Consider the following 20,817-nt stretch of genomic DNA (forward strand, 5'->3'; position numbering starts at 1 on the left):
CTTCCCATTGTGTCCTCAGGGAAATCATCTATCCCCTTGATACTTCCATTCCTCCTATAGCAAGTGTGATTAATAGTATTTCCCTGCTCCAGTGGGAGGCTGGGAGGATACATCAATCCTGCTCAGCAAGAGCTGAGGTGCTGCAGCAGCTGGGAGCAGGGGCAATGCTTTGCTCACCAGCCCTCTGCTCGAGGTGCTCTCCTCCCCTCCTGCAGCCAAGAGGAAGCACGCCAAAGGCATTTATTGGGAATAAAGCCCACCACGTCTGGAAGAACTGATGTTTTCCAGACCTAAAGTTTCTCTGGCTCAGCTCCATCCTCCCACTGGAAGTGAAGTGCTCCTGGGTCAATTCAAACTTCTCCCAGAAATAGGGAGGAACTCCTGCTCTGCCCACCTGGCTTACTGCAGCACCTTGGCCCAGGCTTGCTCCCAAGGGATGTGGTCACTGACAGGTCCGTGGGCAGGCAGCAGAGGCTGCTTCTGGCAGGGACATGTCCCCAGGGCACAGAGGAAAGTCTGCACAAGCTCCAGTGCAGACAGCTTTTCCCAGTCCTGTGGAGGGACATGCCTCTGAGGTGGTGTGCTCAGCTCATCTCCCACAAAGCCACAGCAGCTTTGTGGCTGTGCTGTTCCATACAGAGTATCCCAAATCAGTTTTGTCATGCAAACGTCCCTGATGCATCTTGAGCTGAGCACAGGGATCAGCCCACTCCTGCAGAGGCCTGGGAGAACCCAAACCACTGTCTGGGGGCTGCAGGAGCCTAACCCCAGGAGTGGGTGTGTGGTGACAGAAGACTGTGCTGATAGATCTCTGAGGTTGCTCATGCCAGTAGAAGAGGGAGAAAGGAAAGATGGGGGTCCAGCAGGTGACAGCCATTCCTGGTGAGATCAATGGAGCTGTTTTGATATTCTATAAACAATCTCTGACAACAATTCACCGGAACATTTTCTAAAGGGATGAGAAACTCCATGAATTTTTCCTTACGTGTCTCTGCTTCTGGATCCAGCCTGGATTGAAACCAAACTGCTGCAATACCACAAGCAAAGCTGCTCTCGAAGGAGCCTCAGCCTGACAGCTGCTGAGAAGGACCAGAAAGTCCATTTGCGTAGCACAGATTTTACACGCCCGAGAGATCTGCCCATGTCTGGGATAACTGAGATATTTTTAGAGTGCAGCCAAGGGTAAAATTTCCAGGTTTTGCTTTTGCTACCTATGAGTCACATCTGCCCATGGCAGAGCACTGGCTAATTTTGGTACCCATGGTTTTTGGCAGGGATGCTTAAATGACATTTGAAAGCAGAAATCCCCATAGCTTGCTAATAGACCAGGAAAATGGACAGATGAGAAGATCCAGAGATATGATTCCCACTCCATCACCAGCAATGCATCTTCCTCAGCAGGGTGAGTGGATAAATGGGGCCCCTGATTGAAGTCAGCTCCCGACAGACCTACCCCACTCCTCGTAATTGCACCATCATCCAGCCATGGGCATCCTCCAGCTACCTGATATGAGAACACAGATCTCATTAAGTGATGCTTTCCTTTGCAGCATTAGATCTAAATCCCTCACTGGTGCTATCCCTGCTGCAGACAGACACCAAGCACTACAAAACACTGCAGCTATATCTAATTATTTTCTTCCAGCTTAGAAATGGAGATGTTAATGCTGCTTCACCAACAAGTGTGTAAATAGATGTCCCAGGCCTTTGTGCACACCCCAGTGAATATCTCTGGCCAGCGGCTGATCAAAAGGTTAAACTCTGTGGGACTGGTTTCATTTGTGGTCCCAGCTGTCTGCTTTCCAGGGCTGGAGTAATTTGGAGTAATTAGCTCATTTGGCCTTGGGGCCAAATTGAATATCTGCTGTGCAATGCAAGGAGCATTGGGGCAAGCAATCCTTCATGCCTGTGCTGGTGTGCTCACTGGGGGCTGTGCATGCAGCAAACTGGGTTAGTTGATGTCTTTCCCCTGTTTGGGCTCAGCAGATGCTTGTGAATGCACCAGGGGCCCTGCTGCAGCACGGGGCCTGCATTCTCTGAGCAAGACTCCTTCCCAGAACAAGCCCTTCATTATCCCAAACTCCCTGGGGCTTATTTTTAGCCCCTCCTTTTCTTTCCTTTCTTCTTTTTACAGTATAGAAAACCATCAGCTCCACTGTCAGCCAGCTTATAACAGCAGTCCTGGAGCAAAGAAAAAAAGCTTCAAACCCACTGACTCTGTTGCATAAAGGTTTAGGCACAGATCCTGCTCACTCCCAGGGTTCCAAGTCCCACCATTCCTCATCCCTTTTCCAGCTCAGCTACTGTCCTTCAGAGCTGGGTGTCAGAAGGAAGCAGAGCCTTACATAAAGCAGGAGCAAGGCTGGAGCTTTGAGCCTTCCTCTGCTTCAGCCCAAGTTTGATCAGTGCCTGCTGTGCAGAGGACACCCCTGTGCAGGGCCACCAGGAGAGAGGAGCTTGCACAGCCTGAGCCGTGCGTCATCCTGGGCTCACACAGAGCCAGCCCCTGTCAAAATCCTCTGCTTATAAAACAAAGGTGCCTTGTGGCCAGCTAAACAACAGTTTAAATCACAGACTTTATATAAAACAGTGGCACTGCCCAGATGAGGACACTGCTAAAAGGCATCACAGCACTGCTGGTGGGCTGTGGTCACCATATCTGCCCTGTGTAGCAACCCCAGGGGCCTGGTGTTACAGTGCCTGGTTCTGCAAACAGCATCAGATTGAGGCACTGTAAAACAGGTGGTCACTTGTAGAACAAGGCCGCAATGGCTTCCTCCTTCCTCCATCTCAGAAAGGATTTGGGACATGAGGAAAACCCCTTTCTATATGACAAAAGGCTCCAAAGTGCCTCTGTCTTGGTAGCAGAGAAAAGATGCTGCACAGTGGATGTTGTGGAGGTCTCAGAGATGTCTACAGAGAAAGTGGGAGATAGAGAGGAGAGAGAGGACAGCTGTTCCCATTCAAAAATTAACAAAGTTAAACTCTGACACGGCAGTTTAAAAACCGGAAAAAGGCAGTTTGTTCACAGACAAGGGTAGCTGAGCTTGGAAATTCCTTGCTGCAGATGTGGTTGATAGAAGCTTAAATTGCTGCAAAAAGTGCCTAGACAAATTTCTGGAAGAAAAATCATTGAGGGGTAATAAATATAAAGATATCACGCTTTTCTTTGAAACTCTGTTATCCATATGAACTGCTGGAGGCTGGAAAAGCTGAATACTGCATGCTTGCCCTGTATTTGTACTTTTCTCTTAACATCTGCTCTTGGACACTAGCTAAGCTAGGTGAGTCATTGATCTGACCCAGACATGTTGTTTTTCTCTTTTGTAAGGGCTCTGATATATCAAAAAATACCTTTTTCATCCCCTCTTACATCCCATCCAATTTTCAAGCTTCAATGCAGAAAGATAAGCCCACATTTCCTTTCCCAGGACCCCAAAATCCTTTCTGGGTAAGTTTCTCATGCTTGCTTTCCCTCCAAGGCCCACCTCACCCCCAGCCAGAGCTCTGTGATGACAAACTCAAACCATAACACAGTGGCCTTTGATTCCAGCAGTAAGGAGCAGAGACATGGCCAGAGCTGACCACCTGTGAGCAAGGCCAGCCAGCACTTGCACCTGGAGCCCCCTCATGTCCTCAAGTACCTTTGTTACACAGCTGCTATTTAGTGACTCTTCTCATCCACATGTGATGCTAAAAATTATTCTGGATCCAGTCATGCCTTGGAAAACTGCAAGTCTAAGTAGGACAGCTAAACGCCAACCTGCTTTTATTCACTCCTCCTGCCTATCATTAGTATTAATATCAACTTGTCAAGTTGATCTTGATGTACAAGCCCTGTGCAGCCTTGCTTCAGTGCAGGGCCAAAACCATAAAAAATGCATCAGAACGCAGCATCTTTTTTGTCAAGATTTGGCACCTGCCTTTAATAGCAGGGACCATCCTCCTCACTCCCCAGAGAACAGTAATGAAAACCCAGGGCATCCAGCAAGGCTCTTTCAGGAAAGTAACCTCAGTAATCCCTGAGCCTGGTGACCATCACTCCAGCTGTTAGCAGCCTGCAAGAAGCAGGCACCAGAAGTGACATCTCAATGGTTGGATTAAGTTAGGGGAAGGAAGCTGGGGAGTTTTCATGCTGGTGCCTCATCTGGTTGGACCTGAGATGAGATTTATCATGAGGAGCAGCAGCAAGATAGCAGGGCTTGCCATGTGATTCATGTGATTGCCATGGAGCAGGATTGGTTGATGGAGCAGCACAGCCAGAAACACTAAACACATTACCCAAAGTCCAGGAGCAAATTCCCAAGACCTTCCTTTTCTAGGCTGGACTGAGAAAACACCAGACAATATTCTTACTCTCAGATGAGTTACTCATCCCCTAAGGCCTTTCCCTGCCTGCCAAAACCCACGTGGAAATGCCTCAGGAACAGTGTGTGCCACCTTCTGGCTCTTGCAAGGGGGAGAGGAGGGCTCTGCATGGTCTCTGCCCTCAGACAGGATTGATTCCTGGAGGGACACGATGCCACTGCTTGGCAACATTTCAAGCTTTTCATAACTGACAATTATTTAAGACACCTGTGACATCATCTCTATGTGTGCTGGATTGGTGCTGGATTTTGAGAGTGGGCTGTGCTTGATTTTCCCCTTTCCCTCAAATATAATAGCAGATCTGACTGGACATAGTGTCTGCAGAAAAAACACCGTGGTTCCATGACCTCTGGGTAATTGCCCAGCACCAGCTGCCCTGGGCAGACAAACCAGACTGTATCACACATTCAGGCAGCAGTGCCCACGTGGTTTTGCTCTCTGGTAGGAGATAACTGCAAGAGTTTACTCTCTGTTGTAGAGCCACTACTGACACTCCCTAAATCCAGTGCTCATCCTCCTACCCTTACTCTACGGTCACTAAATACTAAATGGTTTTAATGCTAAATATACATTGAATTGTGTGTTCATCATTGAAAGAAAGGAAGAAGATAAGGTGGAAGATAAGATCAGATACAGGCAGCCTTCCATCCATGAGCAAGTGTTCAGATAGTGCCATCTTTACATAATCGCTTAGATTTAGATGACATGGAGCCTGCTCATGACAACCTTGATTAAAAACTCTGCATTTGCCAGGACAGAGTGTTGGAGCTGCCCCTCGAGTGCCTTAGTACACAGAGTCCAAAATAACCCAGCAGTGACTCAGCTGCGTGTGTTGACAAATGGGGATCTGCTTCCTCATCAAACACAACACAAGCCAACAAACCGAGGCTGGGGTATCCCACACACACATGGCCTTTCCTCCACAGAGGAGACATGGCCAGAACTCAGAACAGCCCGGATGGAGGAGCCACTGGGAAGATGCTGCTGTCTCCAGGCTTGCTCCTGGAGCTGGAGCTCCAACTCCCACTCCCTGCAGAGCTGCCCCAGAGCAGGACCCAGCTGTGGCCGCTGCTGCATTGCAGCTCGTTGAGCATTGAGGATGTGAGTGTGGCATCAGCACGGTGTGAGCACCTTGGGTGTGCACAGGGACAGCTGGATGATGCAAAAAGACTGCCAAGGTGTCACCCTCACAGCAAGAAAAACCCAACAGACCTTTAACCATCTTACTGCCGTTAAGCTCAGTAGATGTGAATGTCCGTCTGTGTAAGCTTTGCCACAGGTATCCAGCCTTGACCACAGCCTGCAACCTCAGCTGCACTTCTTCATCCAAGGAAGCAGCCAGTGCAGCTTTTGGCATAGGCAGCACAGTCCTGGGAGAAGGTTCCTGTGGTAGCCAAGAGCCTGAGGAGGGGTCCCTGTGCACGCACTGCACGTAGGCTGCTGCTGCTGCTGAGCCATTCCCATGGGACACCTGGACAAAAGTTCCTTTTCTCCATGCAGTGTCTCTGGCACCAACAGTGCTGCTACCAGGTGCTTTTGGAAACAGCAAATGAAGGGGCAATACTACTGTGTATAGCTATTTGCTGTCAACTAGCCTGTATAGAGCTCCTGCCTTTCTTAGCCTCTGTTCAATGATCTCCTCTCCCTGTATTTGTGAATTGCCATTTCGTCTGCATTTTGCTTTTAGCAGCATAAAATAGTTGGGTTTCACCTCCCTGAGCATGGTATAGGGAGTGACTCAGAAACCTGCAATCTGCTTCAAAACAAAGCATTTAAAATAAAAGATATAAGCAGTAATGGAACTACTTGGCTCAGGAGCAGAAATGCTAGAGGGTTGCTCATGCACTCACAGACCTTCTAACCTTCCTTCAGCTTTTTTTAACCCCTGCAAACCCGGGGCAAGGCAGGCTGCAAATAAGAGCTGATGTGTCATTTCAGATATGCTTCCACTCCAGTGTGCAAACCCTGGAGCTGGGCAATGGAAGAGCTCTGGTGCCAGCACCACTGACGTGGAAAGGGGAGCTGAGCTCTCACTCCATGGCCTCCAAAGTGCTCTTATTTCTGCTGGTTAAACAGATGCCAGCTTCTGAGGGGATTATGTGTCATAGAGCCTGTTGGCTGTGACAACTAATTATCTCTCACAACAGTTTGGCCTTGAGATTTTCAGCTCAAAGGGTGTACCAGCAGTGCTGCCATCCAGAACCATGTGTAGCAATTTGTCCCCACTTGGGTTTCCCTGTTCCCAAAGAGGTGGCACCCCCAAAGTACACCATCCTCCCCCAGCTCAGGCTCACACCAGCAGGTCCTTCCAAGCAGCACGGGCAGGGAGCACCAGCACTTCAGTGAAACCTCAGAGATACTTCCAGCAGGAACCCAGGAGAACAAGCAGCAGCTAAAATCAGCTCAGCATCCAAACAGCAGCCTGGCTGATCCTCCCATTCCCACAGCTGGGCGTTAGTGTGGCAGCCATGCCATGGCACACTCCTCCAGCTGAGCTTCACAGGTTGCACACACCAACAGGGTCCAGCTCAGCTGCAGCCAAGTGCAGGGGGAAAAATATCTGCTACTGCCCCAGCCCCTTTCTAGGGTAGAGCAGCCAAAGATTTAAACAGGTTTAGAATGCAGCCTCAAGAGGAAAAGAAAATTTCCCCTCTTATACCTCAGCTTTTTAATATCACCTTGAAGTTCCTGAGGAGAGAGAAGAGCCTGAGTCTCTGAATACCAGCACTGCAGAGCTGCCTCAGTCTGCAGGGCCCTGTGAAGAGATGCAGCTGTCTCTTAAATAACAGCAGTTGACACCAGTTGTGAATAGATGAGTGATCGTGGCTTCAGCCGTCACAGCCCAGGATCTGATTTCAAATGAAGCCCCATTCATCCATCCAGTGCCCATCACAGGGTTATTAAAGGAGCATCTGTCACAAAACCACAATGCCTTTAAATGCTTGAAAAAGGGCACAACAAAAATAAGCCTGCTTAGCTTATATACTTTCCTCTGGGTGACGTGATTCTTGGAATTGTTTAGGAAAAATAAAGTATAAACATGATGGGTAGGGAAAATACATTATACGAGCAGGGTGAGGATTGTATTTGACCTTAGTGTAGAGTTTGGCTGTCTGTTTGTTGTTCCAGGCTTGTGGGGTAGGCATGAGAGGCAGTGGCAGGGAGTTTTGTTGGGTAGCAGAGTGCACAGCCCCAGCTCTCAGGTGTCCTGCTCCAGAGCTCTGGCTCAGTGCACTCCCTCCAGGGCACAAATGGAAAGCCATTCCTGGTTTGGATGCAGCAGGGATATAATCTCCAGCAGCAGGTCAGGGCCAAGTTCAGGCCAAATGGGATGTGCTATAGCAAAGCAAATGAGGGGGGTTGGTTTGGTAACTCATCAGGACTAAATCCATGTTCTGTTTTTTAAAAAAATTGCATTTAGCTAAACTGAAAGTCAAGCATAGACATCATGGCTGTCTTGAGTGAATGGTTCCAGCTCACACTATCTCACACTCACCAGCAAACTCTTACCTGAGACAACAAAGTCTTTTCCTTCTCTGCAACTGTGCAGCTCCTCTTACTACTTTTTATTCTCTGCCTGTTGCACTGGGCAAAGCTGCCATCTTCTGGCACCTGAATAGGTACCCTCCTGTCCTGCCAGCATCAGGTCACCTCCTGCCCCACTGCCTCTCTGGGTGACATCCAGGCACAGGGATCAAAGGAAAAGATCACTGTTCATGCACAGACATGCTCTGTTATATTCACAATATATTGAAAGCATCTCAGAGCATTAGATTGATGCTCCTGGGGCCAGAGGTGGACATTTATGACCTGTAATGCACATCAAACCCCTTTTAAGAGAAACTGGAGTGTCTGCATGCTGGCTTAATGGTGGTGAGAAAGAGTGTGCTGTGTGATGCAGGTCTGTGTTTATAATTCATATTAAATGGTAATCCAAATTCCTCTTTTCTTTATAAATTGTTTTTTAAATTGTCTTGAATGTGGATGGAAAACTGGATTGTGGTCATATGTGCAAAGATGTTGGGTTCCTCTACACAAACCTTTCATGCCAAAAGACAGGACTTTCTACCCCAAGTTTTAGCCCAGGGAGGCATTGCCTGTGTTCATCGATTTTAAACTCAAAGCAGAATAAAGTTACATATTTTAAATTGTCCAACAATTTGAGAAAGTTGAATCTCCTGTCTGTTCCCCCAAAGCCCCAGTTTGTACTCCCAGATTATCACCATTTGAGTCCTGGATTCTCTCCAAGAGCTGCATCTCGTGCAGCCCCAGCCCTGTGCTGGGTTTTGAACTGAAGCAGTGACTCACCTGTGCAGATTCATCTCCCTTCATCTGAGCTGACTGAAAGCCAGGCCTGGCATGGCCCTCCCTCCCTTCCAGCACAGAGAGGCATGTCCAAAGGGGACTCGACCTGTGTGTTCTGGGAGCAGGACCTGTATGCTGCAGCCTCTTATCTGAATAAACCCTGGCAGAAAAAGGTTTTGTGTACAGAATCCAGCACAAAGGACTGATTTGGACCCTTGTTCCTCAGGGAATAAAAATAGCAAGTTAATATTAAAACTGTGCATTTTCACAGATTGCAGGCGGGACCCACAACACACCATGCTTAATTTCCTGCTTTCAGTTCCCTATCAGATTTTATGCTTAGCTTACTGAGGTTTGTTTTTCCCCAGAATAGGATATTTTTTTGCTTTAGCTACAATACATTCAGCCATGAAAAATGAGATTGAAAAAGATTAATAGGAAGCTGAAGGATCCATCTGAGATTGACAAAGATTAATGTGTGTCTTATTCTTAGCTGTTTTCTTTTTCTTTTCCCTTCTTCTCTTAGCTACCTAGACAGCTTAGATCGAATTGGAGCTGCAGACTACCAGCCCACGGAGCAGGATATCCTCCGAACCAGGGTCAAAACAACTGGCATCGTAGAAACCCATTTCACATTCAAAAACCTCCACTTCAGGTTAGTCTAAAATTGTACAGTAAATTTTCAGAACAACTATTTATCACAGGGTTTCCCCATAGTTCCTAAAGAAGTTGTTAAATTGCTGCTTAATGCATGGACAGCTCCCACTGCAGAAGACACAGCATTTTGGAGGGTCAACAATATGAAAAGTTTGGCAATCCTGTGTTAAAAGTCACTGCCTGTACGATAGAAGCTCATGGCAGCTTCTTCTAACCCAAACAACACCTCTTTGTTGGAATGTATAATACAAGACTGACCACCAAATCTGATCAAACCTCATAAATGTAAAAATATTTGGCCAGATCTTTTCCCTTAAGTGGGTCAGTCACATGTAGCTAACACAATACATTGACCCTCATGATGCCATGCAGTAGAGAGAAGAGGGCACAATGACAGAAAGCCACACACAAAAGTACTTAGAGCATATATAAGTCAAGAGTGTGTGGTCTCCACCCCCACTGACCCTTTGGGACCCAGCATGCTGCTCAGGCTCTCCCACAGGTCCCCACATCCCTGCTGTAGCTGCTCCTCCTGGCTCTCCTCAGCTGCAGGCTCTGGAGGAGAATACCAAGCTAGCAGTGAAAGACCCACTGCTCTGTGTTTGGAGCCTCCCAGGACCCAGGTGGTCAGAGAATGCCCAGAATGCTCAAGTTCCCTGGCAGCTAGGCAGGAGTGGGTGGTGATGATGCTCCCCTGTGCTGCAGGCTCTTCGATGTCGGGGGCCAGCGGTCAGAGCGCAAGAAGTGGATCCACTGCTTTGAGGATGTCACAGCGATCATCTTCTGCGTGGCGCTGAGCGGCTACGACCAGGTGCTCCATGAAGACGAAACCACGGTGAGTCTAAGTGGGTCCTGGAGGCCCCAGCAGCTCTGTGTGGGACACTGCACAGCCAGCAACTCCTCAGAGGTCACCGAATGCTCCCTGGGGTGCTGCAGTAATGTGCTTTTGTCCCCTTGCCTCTGAAATCCTGGGGAGAGCTCTCCTCCTTCACATTCCTTGGTACGAAGTCTGCATACCCAGGTAATGCTTCCCTACACTGGTAAAGGCAGAGGGTTTGCTTCTCCTTTCTAGCCAACCTGTGTTCTCAAAATGCATTACAGGAACCTATAACCAGCAAGAGGATACAGCTGGGTGTATCCCTGTTTAAACAGGGAAGCAGTCAGGCCATGGTGCAGAGGTGCAGGACAGCAGTGCACGCCTGGAGCTCAGCCCAGGGATATAACCTACTTCTTCAGGCTACAGAAATTCGTTTTCCTTAGTGAGAATGGAACTGTTTAAGTCCTCAGGTAATTTGCTCTAGAAGAGATTTTATGAATTCCCACTGTGACATTAGGCTCAAAATACCATCTGGAAATAAACCTGGTAAGAACCTGTGTGCTCCCTGGTATTAGAGTGCAATTAATACAAGTGAATTGAATATACAAAAAAGGATGCAGTAAGACTCAGTGCTGTATTCTGACCATTCATTCAGTATGATGGGGATGCATGTTTTTGGGACTAATGACAACTGCTGTGGGCACCCAGTTACATTTGTCTAATGAAAAGGAATTGGAGGCCATACTCAGTAATGATTTCATTGGTGCCCATCTGCAGCAGCAGCATGGAGTGCTTGCTCCTGCCAGCTCTGTCTTTCTGAGGCTTTTTATTCTCCTGCTGGTAAAGATGTCAGGCTTGCAGAAAGCTATGGATGAGGATGGAATCAAGGGAAACATTTGTGTTGTCCCAAAAAGACGAGGGGGACTGTGGTTTGTAGCCTCTGAGCCAGGTTTATGAGCTCTAGCAAACTCTTTGATGAAATCACCTGGTTGTTTGAATCATATTGATGCCAGAATTCTGGATGATATTAACATTACCAGTCACAGGACTGGTAATAGCATGAAGCTGTGTCAAGGAGAAGTTTAGGCTGGAAATTAGGAAAAGGTTCTTCACCCAGAGTGTGGTCAGGCACTGGAACAGGCTCACCAGGGAAGTGGTCATAGCACCAAGCCTGACAGAATTCAAGAAGCATTTTGACAATGCTCTCAGGCACATGGTGTGACTCTTGGGGTTGTTCTGTGCAGAACCAGGAGCTGGATTGGATGGTCCTTGTGATTCTGTGATCATGACTGTGTCTCCCTCCAGACTGACTGAGACACTCTACATCCTGTCATGTCCACCTATTTATAATCCCCAGTTGTCTCCTCCCTCTGACCCTGGCCCTGATACGTTGAAGGATGCTCAGCCCAGTAGGATTTACTGGGAAGGAACCAAAATCTCCTGACATGATTTGAAAAATCCAGCCATTAGCTCAACACTATAGAGCTCTGCAGCTGGGCAGCAAAATCAACCAGGAGACACAGAAGAACACAGAGGGAGAGGGAAGGTCCAGGAGCAGGGAGCAAAGCTGTGATATGAGTAGAGAGCAAGGTGCTCTGTAAGTATAGCTTGGATTGTGACACCCAAATTGTGAAGCCAAAGGCAGCTTTTAATTCAGGTCACCTTTGGGTGCCCATCTACACAAGTCAGAGCCTGTGATTCAAAGCCATGGAGCACAAAATGGAAAGGCCTGAATGCCAATGCCATTTTTTAAATGTCAGCCTTTACTCTGCTCCTCTGAACTGGAGGTTAAAGCATCTCTCCTGGGGAGAGCCCTGCCAGTGATTGTCCCTCACCCAGCATCACCCCAGAGCCAGCTCAGCCTGCCCCCTGAAGTGCCACACTGCAGAAACTGGGATTTGTGCATCTCCAACTTTCCCTTTGCAGCAGGAGAGCAGCCTGGTGCAGCTCTGGCATAGCACTGACATTTGCTTGCTATTTCAGTCCCTGTTCACAACACATTTTGGGGGATGCTGAGCAACAGGAGGGCAGAGGCAGCTGCTGCTCATTTACACATTCGGCGTAAACGGCGAAAGCATTCGGCATCGCCGGCAGGACGCCCCTGCCTAACCCAAATAAACAGCCCTGAGCAAGGCCAGTGCACAGGAAAAAACAGTGGTGTTGGATCTTGCCTGCCCTATTGTATCCTCATCACAAATGGCAGGTGGAAAACGTGGCACCCACAGACCCTGGCCCCTCCCAGGTGATTTGAAGGGGAAGCAAACACTTCCCCCAGGCGTTTGCCCCCTCCTTGGCAATGTGGTGCCTCCCCAAAAGCCCAGCAGTAAAGCAGCAGCATCTCCTCCTCAGTCAGCTGATTTGCTGTCTGCATCCGTCACATCTGCCGGCTTGCATGACGTCAATCAGCTTCTATTGCTTCTCACTTGGAAAACACAAAGAGGAGGCAGCTGAGAAAGTGAGCTGGATGCTGCTCCTCCAGCTTCATTTTTTAGAGACACTTACTACACTGGCAGCTGTGTTGAGCCACTGAAGGTTTGGGGGCTGTACAGATGTCTCCATGAGTATGAAAGGACTTGGAGAGAGCTTTCATTGCTGGCATGGAGCCATGAGAGGGAAAGAACCTGACTGCATATCAGGTCCAAAAAACCCCTTCCAAATCGGGGTGCAGATAGAGAATGGCTTTTCCTCCTGCACTCAGCACACTGTTGTCAACGAGCACAAGATTTCACAGGTGCTTTTTGCACTTCTGTAAGTCAAACCACACTTCAGGTGGAGGAAACTGCATTTCTGATGCAGTCAGCATCACGTGGACCAGGACAGGCTCACCTTGGTAAGCTCCAGGTGGGACAAGTGTAGGGTCAGCTTGTGTCACCAAAAAGAGCTCACAAACAGGTTTATTGAGAATCCTTTCCAAACAGCTGGTTAAACAAGGCTGGGTGAAGCACTCTCTGACCTGTCCCTGCCCTTAAAATTCAAACCCAGCTCTATGCTTGTAATGTTGTTCTGTGGGTTATTGTGCTCTTTGTTTCAAAAGACTGAGCACTCATCCTCCAGCAGCAGCTAAAACAAGATCATTGTGTTTGAAGCTGTCCCTGCTTCTTAAGGGCAGGCAGTCTTTTATAAGGGATGTATTTTCTCTCTAATTCCTTGTCACAAAGAGCCACACAGCAGGAGTCGAGGAAAGCAAGTACTCCTCTATGTCCAGATCAGAAAGACATAAAGAAAATAAAGAAAACTTTCTGCATCTGTGATTTTTAGGCTCATACACCCATAAAGATCACACTTTTCACAGAAACTCCCAGTACTGCTGAATCCAACTTCTCCTATTGCTTCCAACACCTTATGCTGCTGTTGGCAAATCTAAACTGTGTCCCTGTGTGCCCAGCTCCCAGGGGAGAGGAACAAGGCATGAGAGAGATTCAAGCAATGCCTTCATCAGTCCCATTGCTGCCAGCCACATCCCAAGCCAGAGCTCATGTGGCAAAATGGTATCCTCTGCCCAGCCCATCCAACACACAAGGCACTGCCCTCAAGGTATTACACCTGCCTGTGCCTTTACCAAGTCCTTCACAAGGACCTGCCAGGCTCTCTGCCATATTTGTACACAGTGGGAACATCCTGCTTTAACTGGCAGAACACCTCCCCTGGATTATGTCTTTGCATAACAAGGCTGTTTCGTCTCATTTGTGACTGATCTTTTTGTTTCATAAGCTGAAGTTACAGAAGGAAAAGCCTCAGCTCTGTAATCTGGGAAGAGAGAGGGACAGTCATATCACTCAGTAAAACTAGAGAAGATGATTCACAAAGGTAGATTTCCATTGTTCTTTCTAAACAGAATTCCTAATGGAATTTTTTTAAAAACAGCAATGGAATGGGACCTGCCATGGGAACTGAGACTATCCTCTGGTTTTTTACTTTACAAATTCAAAGGAGTCATGGCAAGAGAGGGAGATGTTGATGCTGCACATTGCTGCCTCTGAAGCTAAGATATTTAGGTCAACCATATCTAGGCAAGATATGCAAGCATTGTTTGTGTCCCTGTTGCTGAGGATGGGATGGGTGGAAGGCTCTGTGCTGGTAACTCTTGGTGCATTAGTGTTGGCCTGTTGGTTTGGATCACACTGCATGACCTGGTTACTGTGCTCTCTCTGCTGTCATTGGACAAGGAAAATGGAATTTCAGTGCTCAGAAATTGCCTTAGGAGTGACAAAGCAAGCCAAAGTGGCTTGGACATCTTAGGAAATATAAGCAGGAGGGGGAATATGGAGTTGCTGTGCTTAGGAAAACCATCAGTGTCCTTACAGTTCATGTGACAGCTAGCACTTAATCACCAAGGAAAACAGAAAATATTGAATCAACCAGGTGTTGCAGAAAACACCAAGTCTCCTCCCATGCTCTGGTAAAAAAAAATATGTTTTTTGTAAGTGTGTTTCTGCCTGGGCAGGGTCTTGACTGCAGCATCCTTTCTCCCTCACACTGAGTGAAAAGCTGTTTGCTCTTCACATCAGTGATGGCTGTGCAATGACATCTGATCTCAGCTATGAGCAATTCTGTCTCTTGTCCTGAAGTTAACTGGACTTTGAATGTGCATGGGTGAGTGGTTACTCCTATGTAACATGGTTTTTGGGGCTACTTTTCTTGTTGGGGTACGAAATATTTGCCGGTGTAAGGATTTAAAATACCGATTTTGAAATAGGAAGTGACATTAAGAAATCAATGTCTGAAGAGCTCTTCCCTTAATAAGAGACCCAACATAAAGTGAGAAAAAGCAGCATGATGGATCCAAAAGCAGGTGAAATAATTTGTGTCACTTCACCTAAAAGTATGAGGAGCATAATCTTTAGTTCCTCCTAGCAGAATAGGCACATCTGGTCCATCACAGCAGAAAGGGGCCCCAGCCAAGTTCTAAGGGACTAAACTGATCTTCCACTGTGGATTTACTGGGAGGAGGGGGATTATATGGGGGATTTAACTTCTTATTCCTCCTTCAGCAGCAGTCTGTCCTTTTACACATGGTACCCAGACACTGCTTCCTCATCCTTGCCTCTGCACCTGGGTCTGCCTGAGCAGTTGCAGGGCTCCTGCAAACATCTATTGAACCAGTAACAGTTGGGGAGGGAAAGGAAAGGGAGATAGTGAGGATACCTGATGCTAGCCAGCACCAGGACAGCTTGTGTCCATGCATGGGCTCCCAGAAGCCCTCCTGGAATGCAACACCATTTCCCATATGGCATCCAGGTATGACAACAGAAGCATCCGTGCCTGCTCTCCAGAATATTGCTCTGCACCTTTGCCGCACACAGAAAGGAATTTATGTCTTTTGAATAATGTCATCTTTCGGCTTTGGAATAATGTCATCTTCTCTTTAGTGGTGGGGAAGGAAAAGGTGGATTTTAAGACCAAAAACATTACTCACCCAAATAAGGATGAGTTGGCAGATTAGTTCATTATGTTTACTTGTCTGACTGGCAAAGCTGGAGGGAAAATCAACATGTAGAGATCAGAAAGCCAGGTCAGACAGCCTTAGGAATCTTTGGACCTTGTTTCTGGAAACTGAAAGGAATAGAGGTCATTCAGTGTAACCCTCCTGTTCAAGTGGGATGTATTGGTTTGTGCTGTGTGTATATGATTCTGGGATTCTATATTCTGGTCACCACTGAACACTAATAGTCACTATTTGTTGGGAACTAATGCAAATTGATCAAACTGGATCAGAGAAGTAGGAGGACTTCTGTAGGATCCGTACCTAGTTGTACAACTGTAGAAAAGTTGGCTTCACTTAACCATGAAGCCCAGCTCAGAAGTACTCAGCTTCTGTTTCTTAGACAAACCCAATGTCACCCATGGTGCTCCCCATGCCATGAAGAGCAGTTTCACCCTTCTGCTCTCTACCAGGGCTGTGCAGTGTGGTGGCCATGGCACGAGGCTGCCGAGGTGGCTGATGGCTACTGTGCATGAGCTGTGGGTTTAGCCCACAAGCAGCATTCCCATGTTTCTCCACACTTTAATTTAAATCAGCAAGAATTATAAAAATGTTATTTAAAATGTTCTCTGAGGGACCCTGCTTTAAAAAATGGAAAATTGTATTCACTTTCTGTTCCCCTGACCACGTTCCACTTCATTCTCTCCTCCCAAAGGCTTTGGGTATCCAAGGATCTCCTGTACAAAACCTTTGTACACCAGGTTTCCATGTGGTTACAATTTTGGCACTACAAGTAGCAAAGGGGAGCATTGCTCCAGGAGCTCCCACAGCAGCCAGTACCAAATGGGTTAGCAAAAGCCAGCCCACAGGCACAGGGTGATCCAGATAAGCAACGTGTTGCAACTGAGACCCAATGAGCAAATGCATTTTTACGTTTGTGTGTGATCGCGTCGTCCCCGTGTGTCGATACAAATGGTGGGGAAATGTGTGGTCGTTCAAGACAGGGCACAGCAAATCCCATGTGTCCTGTTTCACTCTGGGCTGAATCAGATGTTTCTTTCATCCATGGAGCTTCTTCTATCCATATAAAACCTTCCGTAGATGCTAAAGCATATCAATGAAAAGAAATGTGTTAATCAGTGAAGTGCTGGGCTCAACTTTATGCCAGCACAGGTGTGAAATGGAGTGGGAGAGGGGTGAAGGCCCCCGGCTGACTCAGGTACCACTCCACACCCCCAAATCCAGGGCTGGGGGGAACAGGACATGCTGCACCCACCCCAAAAACCCTCTCGTGCAGCCCTGTTCTCTCCAGTGTCCCTGTGGTGATGGCTGTAACTGGTTTCTTATGCACACTGGCGGGTTTGGGGAGTGCAGTCCCAAGGAGATCCCGCTGGAAAAGCCGAGGAGCCGGTCTGGTCTGTACCATGCTTTGCCTTTGATAATCCCTGACTCTTGGGTGTGCTTCATCCTCACCGCGCCTGCTCTCTGCGCTCCCCGGCTCCCGGCTGAGAGACGGCCACGCGACCGGCGTGCGCGCTCCGGCGTCGGCCTCGGCGCCAAACGTCGCCAGCCTCGGCACCTCCACAGCTTTTCCTCGGCCGTCTGACCTTATCTAGCCAAACAAAGGCCAAAAAATGAGCATTTGAGAGACCAACCAAATTTGGCAGGTATGAAGCTTCTCTTGAACCGAGAAAAAAAAAAAAAAAAAAAGAAAAACCGAATTGGGAGTTGAAAGCAGCGGGGAACATGACACTTGGTTGACTTTGCCGTGAGCTCTTTCCACCACCATAAACCCCATGTGGCAGACTTTGCAACTCTCTAACTGGTCTGGTTTTTCCATTTCTCTTATCTCTCTCCTTTTCCGTGTCCTTTTTTGCATGACCTATAACCAAAAAGCTGCCTTCCCGTTGTGCGTACATTTGGATGTATGGCTCTTCTGCTAATCTTCTTCTAGAGGCATGAGCTAACACCAGTGGTAGCTGCCTGACTTCTAGTCTGGTTGTTCTTAGATGTTCTTTGTTATGTTTTTCCTTTTTATACTATTTTCTCTTCCTTTTTCACTTTTTTCTTCTCTGTGAGACACTTTCTGTTGAGCCGTCTTCCAAGAGAACTAAAACTAAAAAGTTTAAAAATTAAAAGCGCAACAACAGAAAACACTAAACAAAATAACAAAACCAGTCAAAGGTCACGGCAAGGTCATTTCCAAAATTATGTCACCTTGATGTCTGCTTCCAACTCTAGATTAATTCAAGGATCTACCAGTCCTTGGTTAATGTAACCAGTTGTGTGCCACACACATTCAAGAAAGTGGAAAAAACATTTTAGAAAAATTATTGAAAACATTTTAGAAAATCTGCATGAGCTACACCAACACATAAATCTGATCAAAGGGCAAAAATAATTCTCCATCCATGCATGGTGCATGATGATTTCTATGAGCTGGGATCCTGTAAATTAATGCTATGCAAAATCAAAACAGCTCTGTGTTGTTAAATGCCCTTAAGTTACTAATTGTATGTCAAATGTAATAGGGATTGCATCTGTGTATGTATATGTTCAGCTGTATGTATACATAAATTTATTATGTATATTGTAGATTTTCTTTTTTGTTGCTTTCCTCCTTAATTTAGTTGTTTTAGATTTCCCTACATGTTGAACATCCCTGGGTCGCTGGCTTTGGCCTGATGTGATCTTTCCTTTCTATTGCAGAACCGCATGCACGAGTCTCTGAAGCTTTTTGACAGCATCTGCAACAACAAGTGGTTCACAGATACATCTATCATCCTGTTTCTAAACAAGAAGGACATATTTGAGGAAAAAATTAAGAAATCTCCACTGAGTATCTGCTTTCCTGAGTACACAGGTAATGAGAAATGTGGCTGTACAGGAGTGCTTAGCAAAGGGACCACAGAGCTCTCCCCAGCCAGGCTGATGCTGTAGTGTATTGCAGGCAAGGAGGCTAAAGATGCAGAGCTAGAGCTCCCTCCCATTGGTTTCACTACAGGTTTTACTTCAGTAAGTGCCAAAGCATCCCCCCCACCATGGTCTACTTAAAGCAGGAGGATGACTTGACCCCCACCAGGGTGGGCCACCACCACTGATTCAGGTGTGTGATCTACTCCTCATCAGTGGGTTTGATGCCAAGCCAGCACCTGCAGTTCTGGGGCCACTGTGTACTCCTCAAACCCGTGTGCACTGGTTCCCTGTGTCACACAGGATCATGAACCTTCTTGCAGGTCTCTCAGAAAGGTACAGTGAGTGTAACCATTATAAATGGGTGACAGGAGACCAACACACGGGGTTTGTTAGGTTATCCTCAGCTGGAGTACAGTTTTGTTCTTTCATATCCAACCATGCTCCCTTATGGCCACAGAAAGAATCCCTCTGCAGTTCCTGGCCACTTTCTCCACTTCCAGGCACTGTGGGCTGTAGAATTATCATGATCCTGGAAACATTCATGTCCAGGCTGGATGGGGCTCTCAGCAACCTGACCTGGTTGAAGATGTTCCTGCTCACAGCAGCAGGGTTAGATTAGATGACCTTTAAAAATCCCTTCCAACCCAAACCATTCTATAATTCCATGATCAGCCCTCCAGTATGCAGACAGGAGGTCTCACAGCTTGGCTGCTTCAGCTCAAGCAATACATCACAGCAGTTGAAGAGTCCCCAGTTTTGCTCTCAGGTTTGCCGATCAAGCGTCTGGACATGAAAACACTTCCAGTTAAATGCAGGTAGAAAACAAAGTGTTTCATATTTGATCTTCCCACACCTGTTAACCTATAGTACAGGCAGAGGAGAGCCACAGTGAGCTATGCTCTGAGCTTGGCTGGGGAGAAGGAGGCCTTGGTGATCTGTGGAGCTGAGAGCAGGGGCTCTGGGATGGGCAGTGTGCGAGAAGCCCCCGCTCCTGCTGCCTGCCTGGCATCTGACCCACTAATCATGGGAACACATCACCCATGCAAAGGCTGCAGCTGCACCCTGCTGCTTCCCTCTGCATCTCCCAGCTTCCACAAACCCTCATTACCATTCTGAGATGGCACAAAAATAAACTTTCATCGTCATGAATTATTTAAACTCACCGGAGACATCCAGATGAATCAAGCCGACAGACAGGGAAGCCAATCTCTTTGTCAGGAAACACAGTTGTGAACCAGGAGCACCAGGAGTGTCACAGTTCTGGGCAGGCCAACAAATTATTAACCAGAGCTTCTTATCTCTGAGCACTTGATTTTTCACCGTGAATAGACAAAAGTGATCCCTCATTGCTGCTTTGGGCTGAATGGTCTGTGGCCATGGAGCTGAACAACTCCAGCTGAATTCAGAACATCTGCAGGCTTCCTCTCCAGGGAAGATTTTGGTGTTTGTCACACCAGCACATTTCAGCCATCTAGTCATCTGCTTGGTCCAGACAGAACCAACAGATTCCCAACATATTTGTCTGAAAAGATCTAATCATGGAAATTTCAGTCTTTACAGCTGAGCTCACAATAATGCCTACCCCGAATTTTCCTGGTTGCAAATTAGATTGCTGCTTTTGGATGGCTTGTAGAGCAGCTCATCACCATCTTCTTTATAGCAGTGCTTGTCTATACTGAATGGTTTCTGTCATGCCTCTTCCCTTCCCTTTTCTCAGTGAGCAAACCTTCACCTCTCACTCTTCCCTGATCATATTTTGTGCACCTGGTTTTGTAGATCTTCACTGCTGTCTCCCAGAAACCTCAGTCTGAAATAACATTCTCACAGAAGCCCTGACGTCAGAGAGACAGAACAAGAAGGAATGTGATTTCATTTATTCCTTCCCAAGCTATCCCAGCCCAAGAGGGAAGTCCAGTGGGAGAGGCAGACATTCATACACATGCAGCTAAGCTCTTGGCTGATTAAACAGAGGGAAACAAAGCTTCTGTCTGGAGCCCTTCAGCCACAGGTGAACCAAACCAATTTTCCCCAAGTCTCAGGGCACCCAAAAGGTGCTCTAAATTCCTTCAGGATGCTTTTCTGGAAGCTGGGAGTTCTCACAATACCAGAGACCCTCAATAGATCTCCTGTCTCTCTTGTGTCATCAGAGAGGGCAGGAAGTGTGACTGCTGAAAGTTCTTTTACTGATCCAACGGGGATCTGAGGTGAGGAGGTATCTCACCCCCAGGTGTTCAGCAATGCTATTATGAGTTAGCTGTGCTAACATTCAGCCCAGGCTTTAGACCCAAGCACACACTTCAGTCTGCTCACCCCTGCTTTGCTGGCCACAGCC

General features: G+C 47.3%; 1 protein-coding gene across 2 annotated transcripts in view; it reads left to right on the top strand.

The window, feature by feature from the left end:
* Nucleotides 1-20,817, top strand: part of GNAO1 (G protein subunit alpha o1) — a 141,078-nt gene that overhangs the window by 105,781 nt on the left and 14,480 nt on the right. The window contains exons 5-7 of one of the 2 annotated variants that reach the window (XM_054640749.2): nt 9,200-9,328; nt 10,036-10,165; nt 18,279-18,432. In XM_054640749.2, coding sequence (XP_054496724.1) covers nt 9,200-9,328; nt 10,036-10,165; nt 18,279-18,432 — 413 coding nt within the window. The remainder of the gene's footprint in view (nt 1-9,199; nt 9,329-10,035; nt 10,166-18,278; nt 18,433-20,817) is intronic. The other variant, XM_054640748.2, reaches the window with a different exon arrangement.

This window comes from Agelaius phoeniceus, chromosome 12, assembly GCF_051311805.1.
Source record: "Agelaius phoeniceus isolate bAgePho1 chromosome 12, bAgePho1.hap1, whole genome shotgun sequence".
Classification (NCBI taxonomy): Eukaryota; Metazoa; Chordata; class Aves; order Passeriformes; family Icteridae; genus Agelaius; species Agelaius phoeniceus.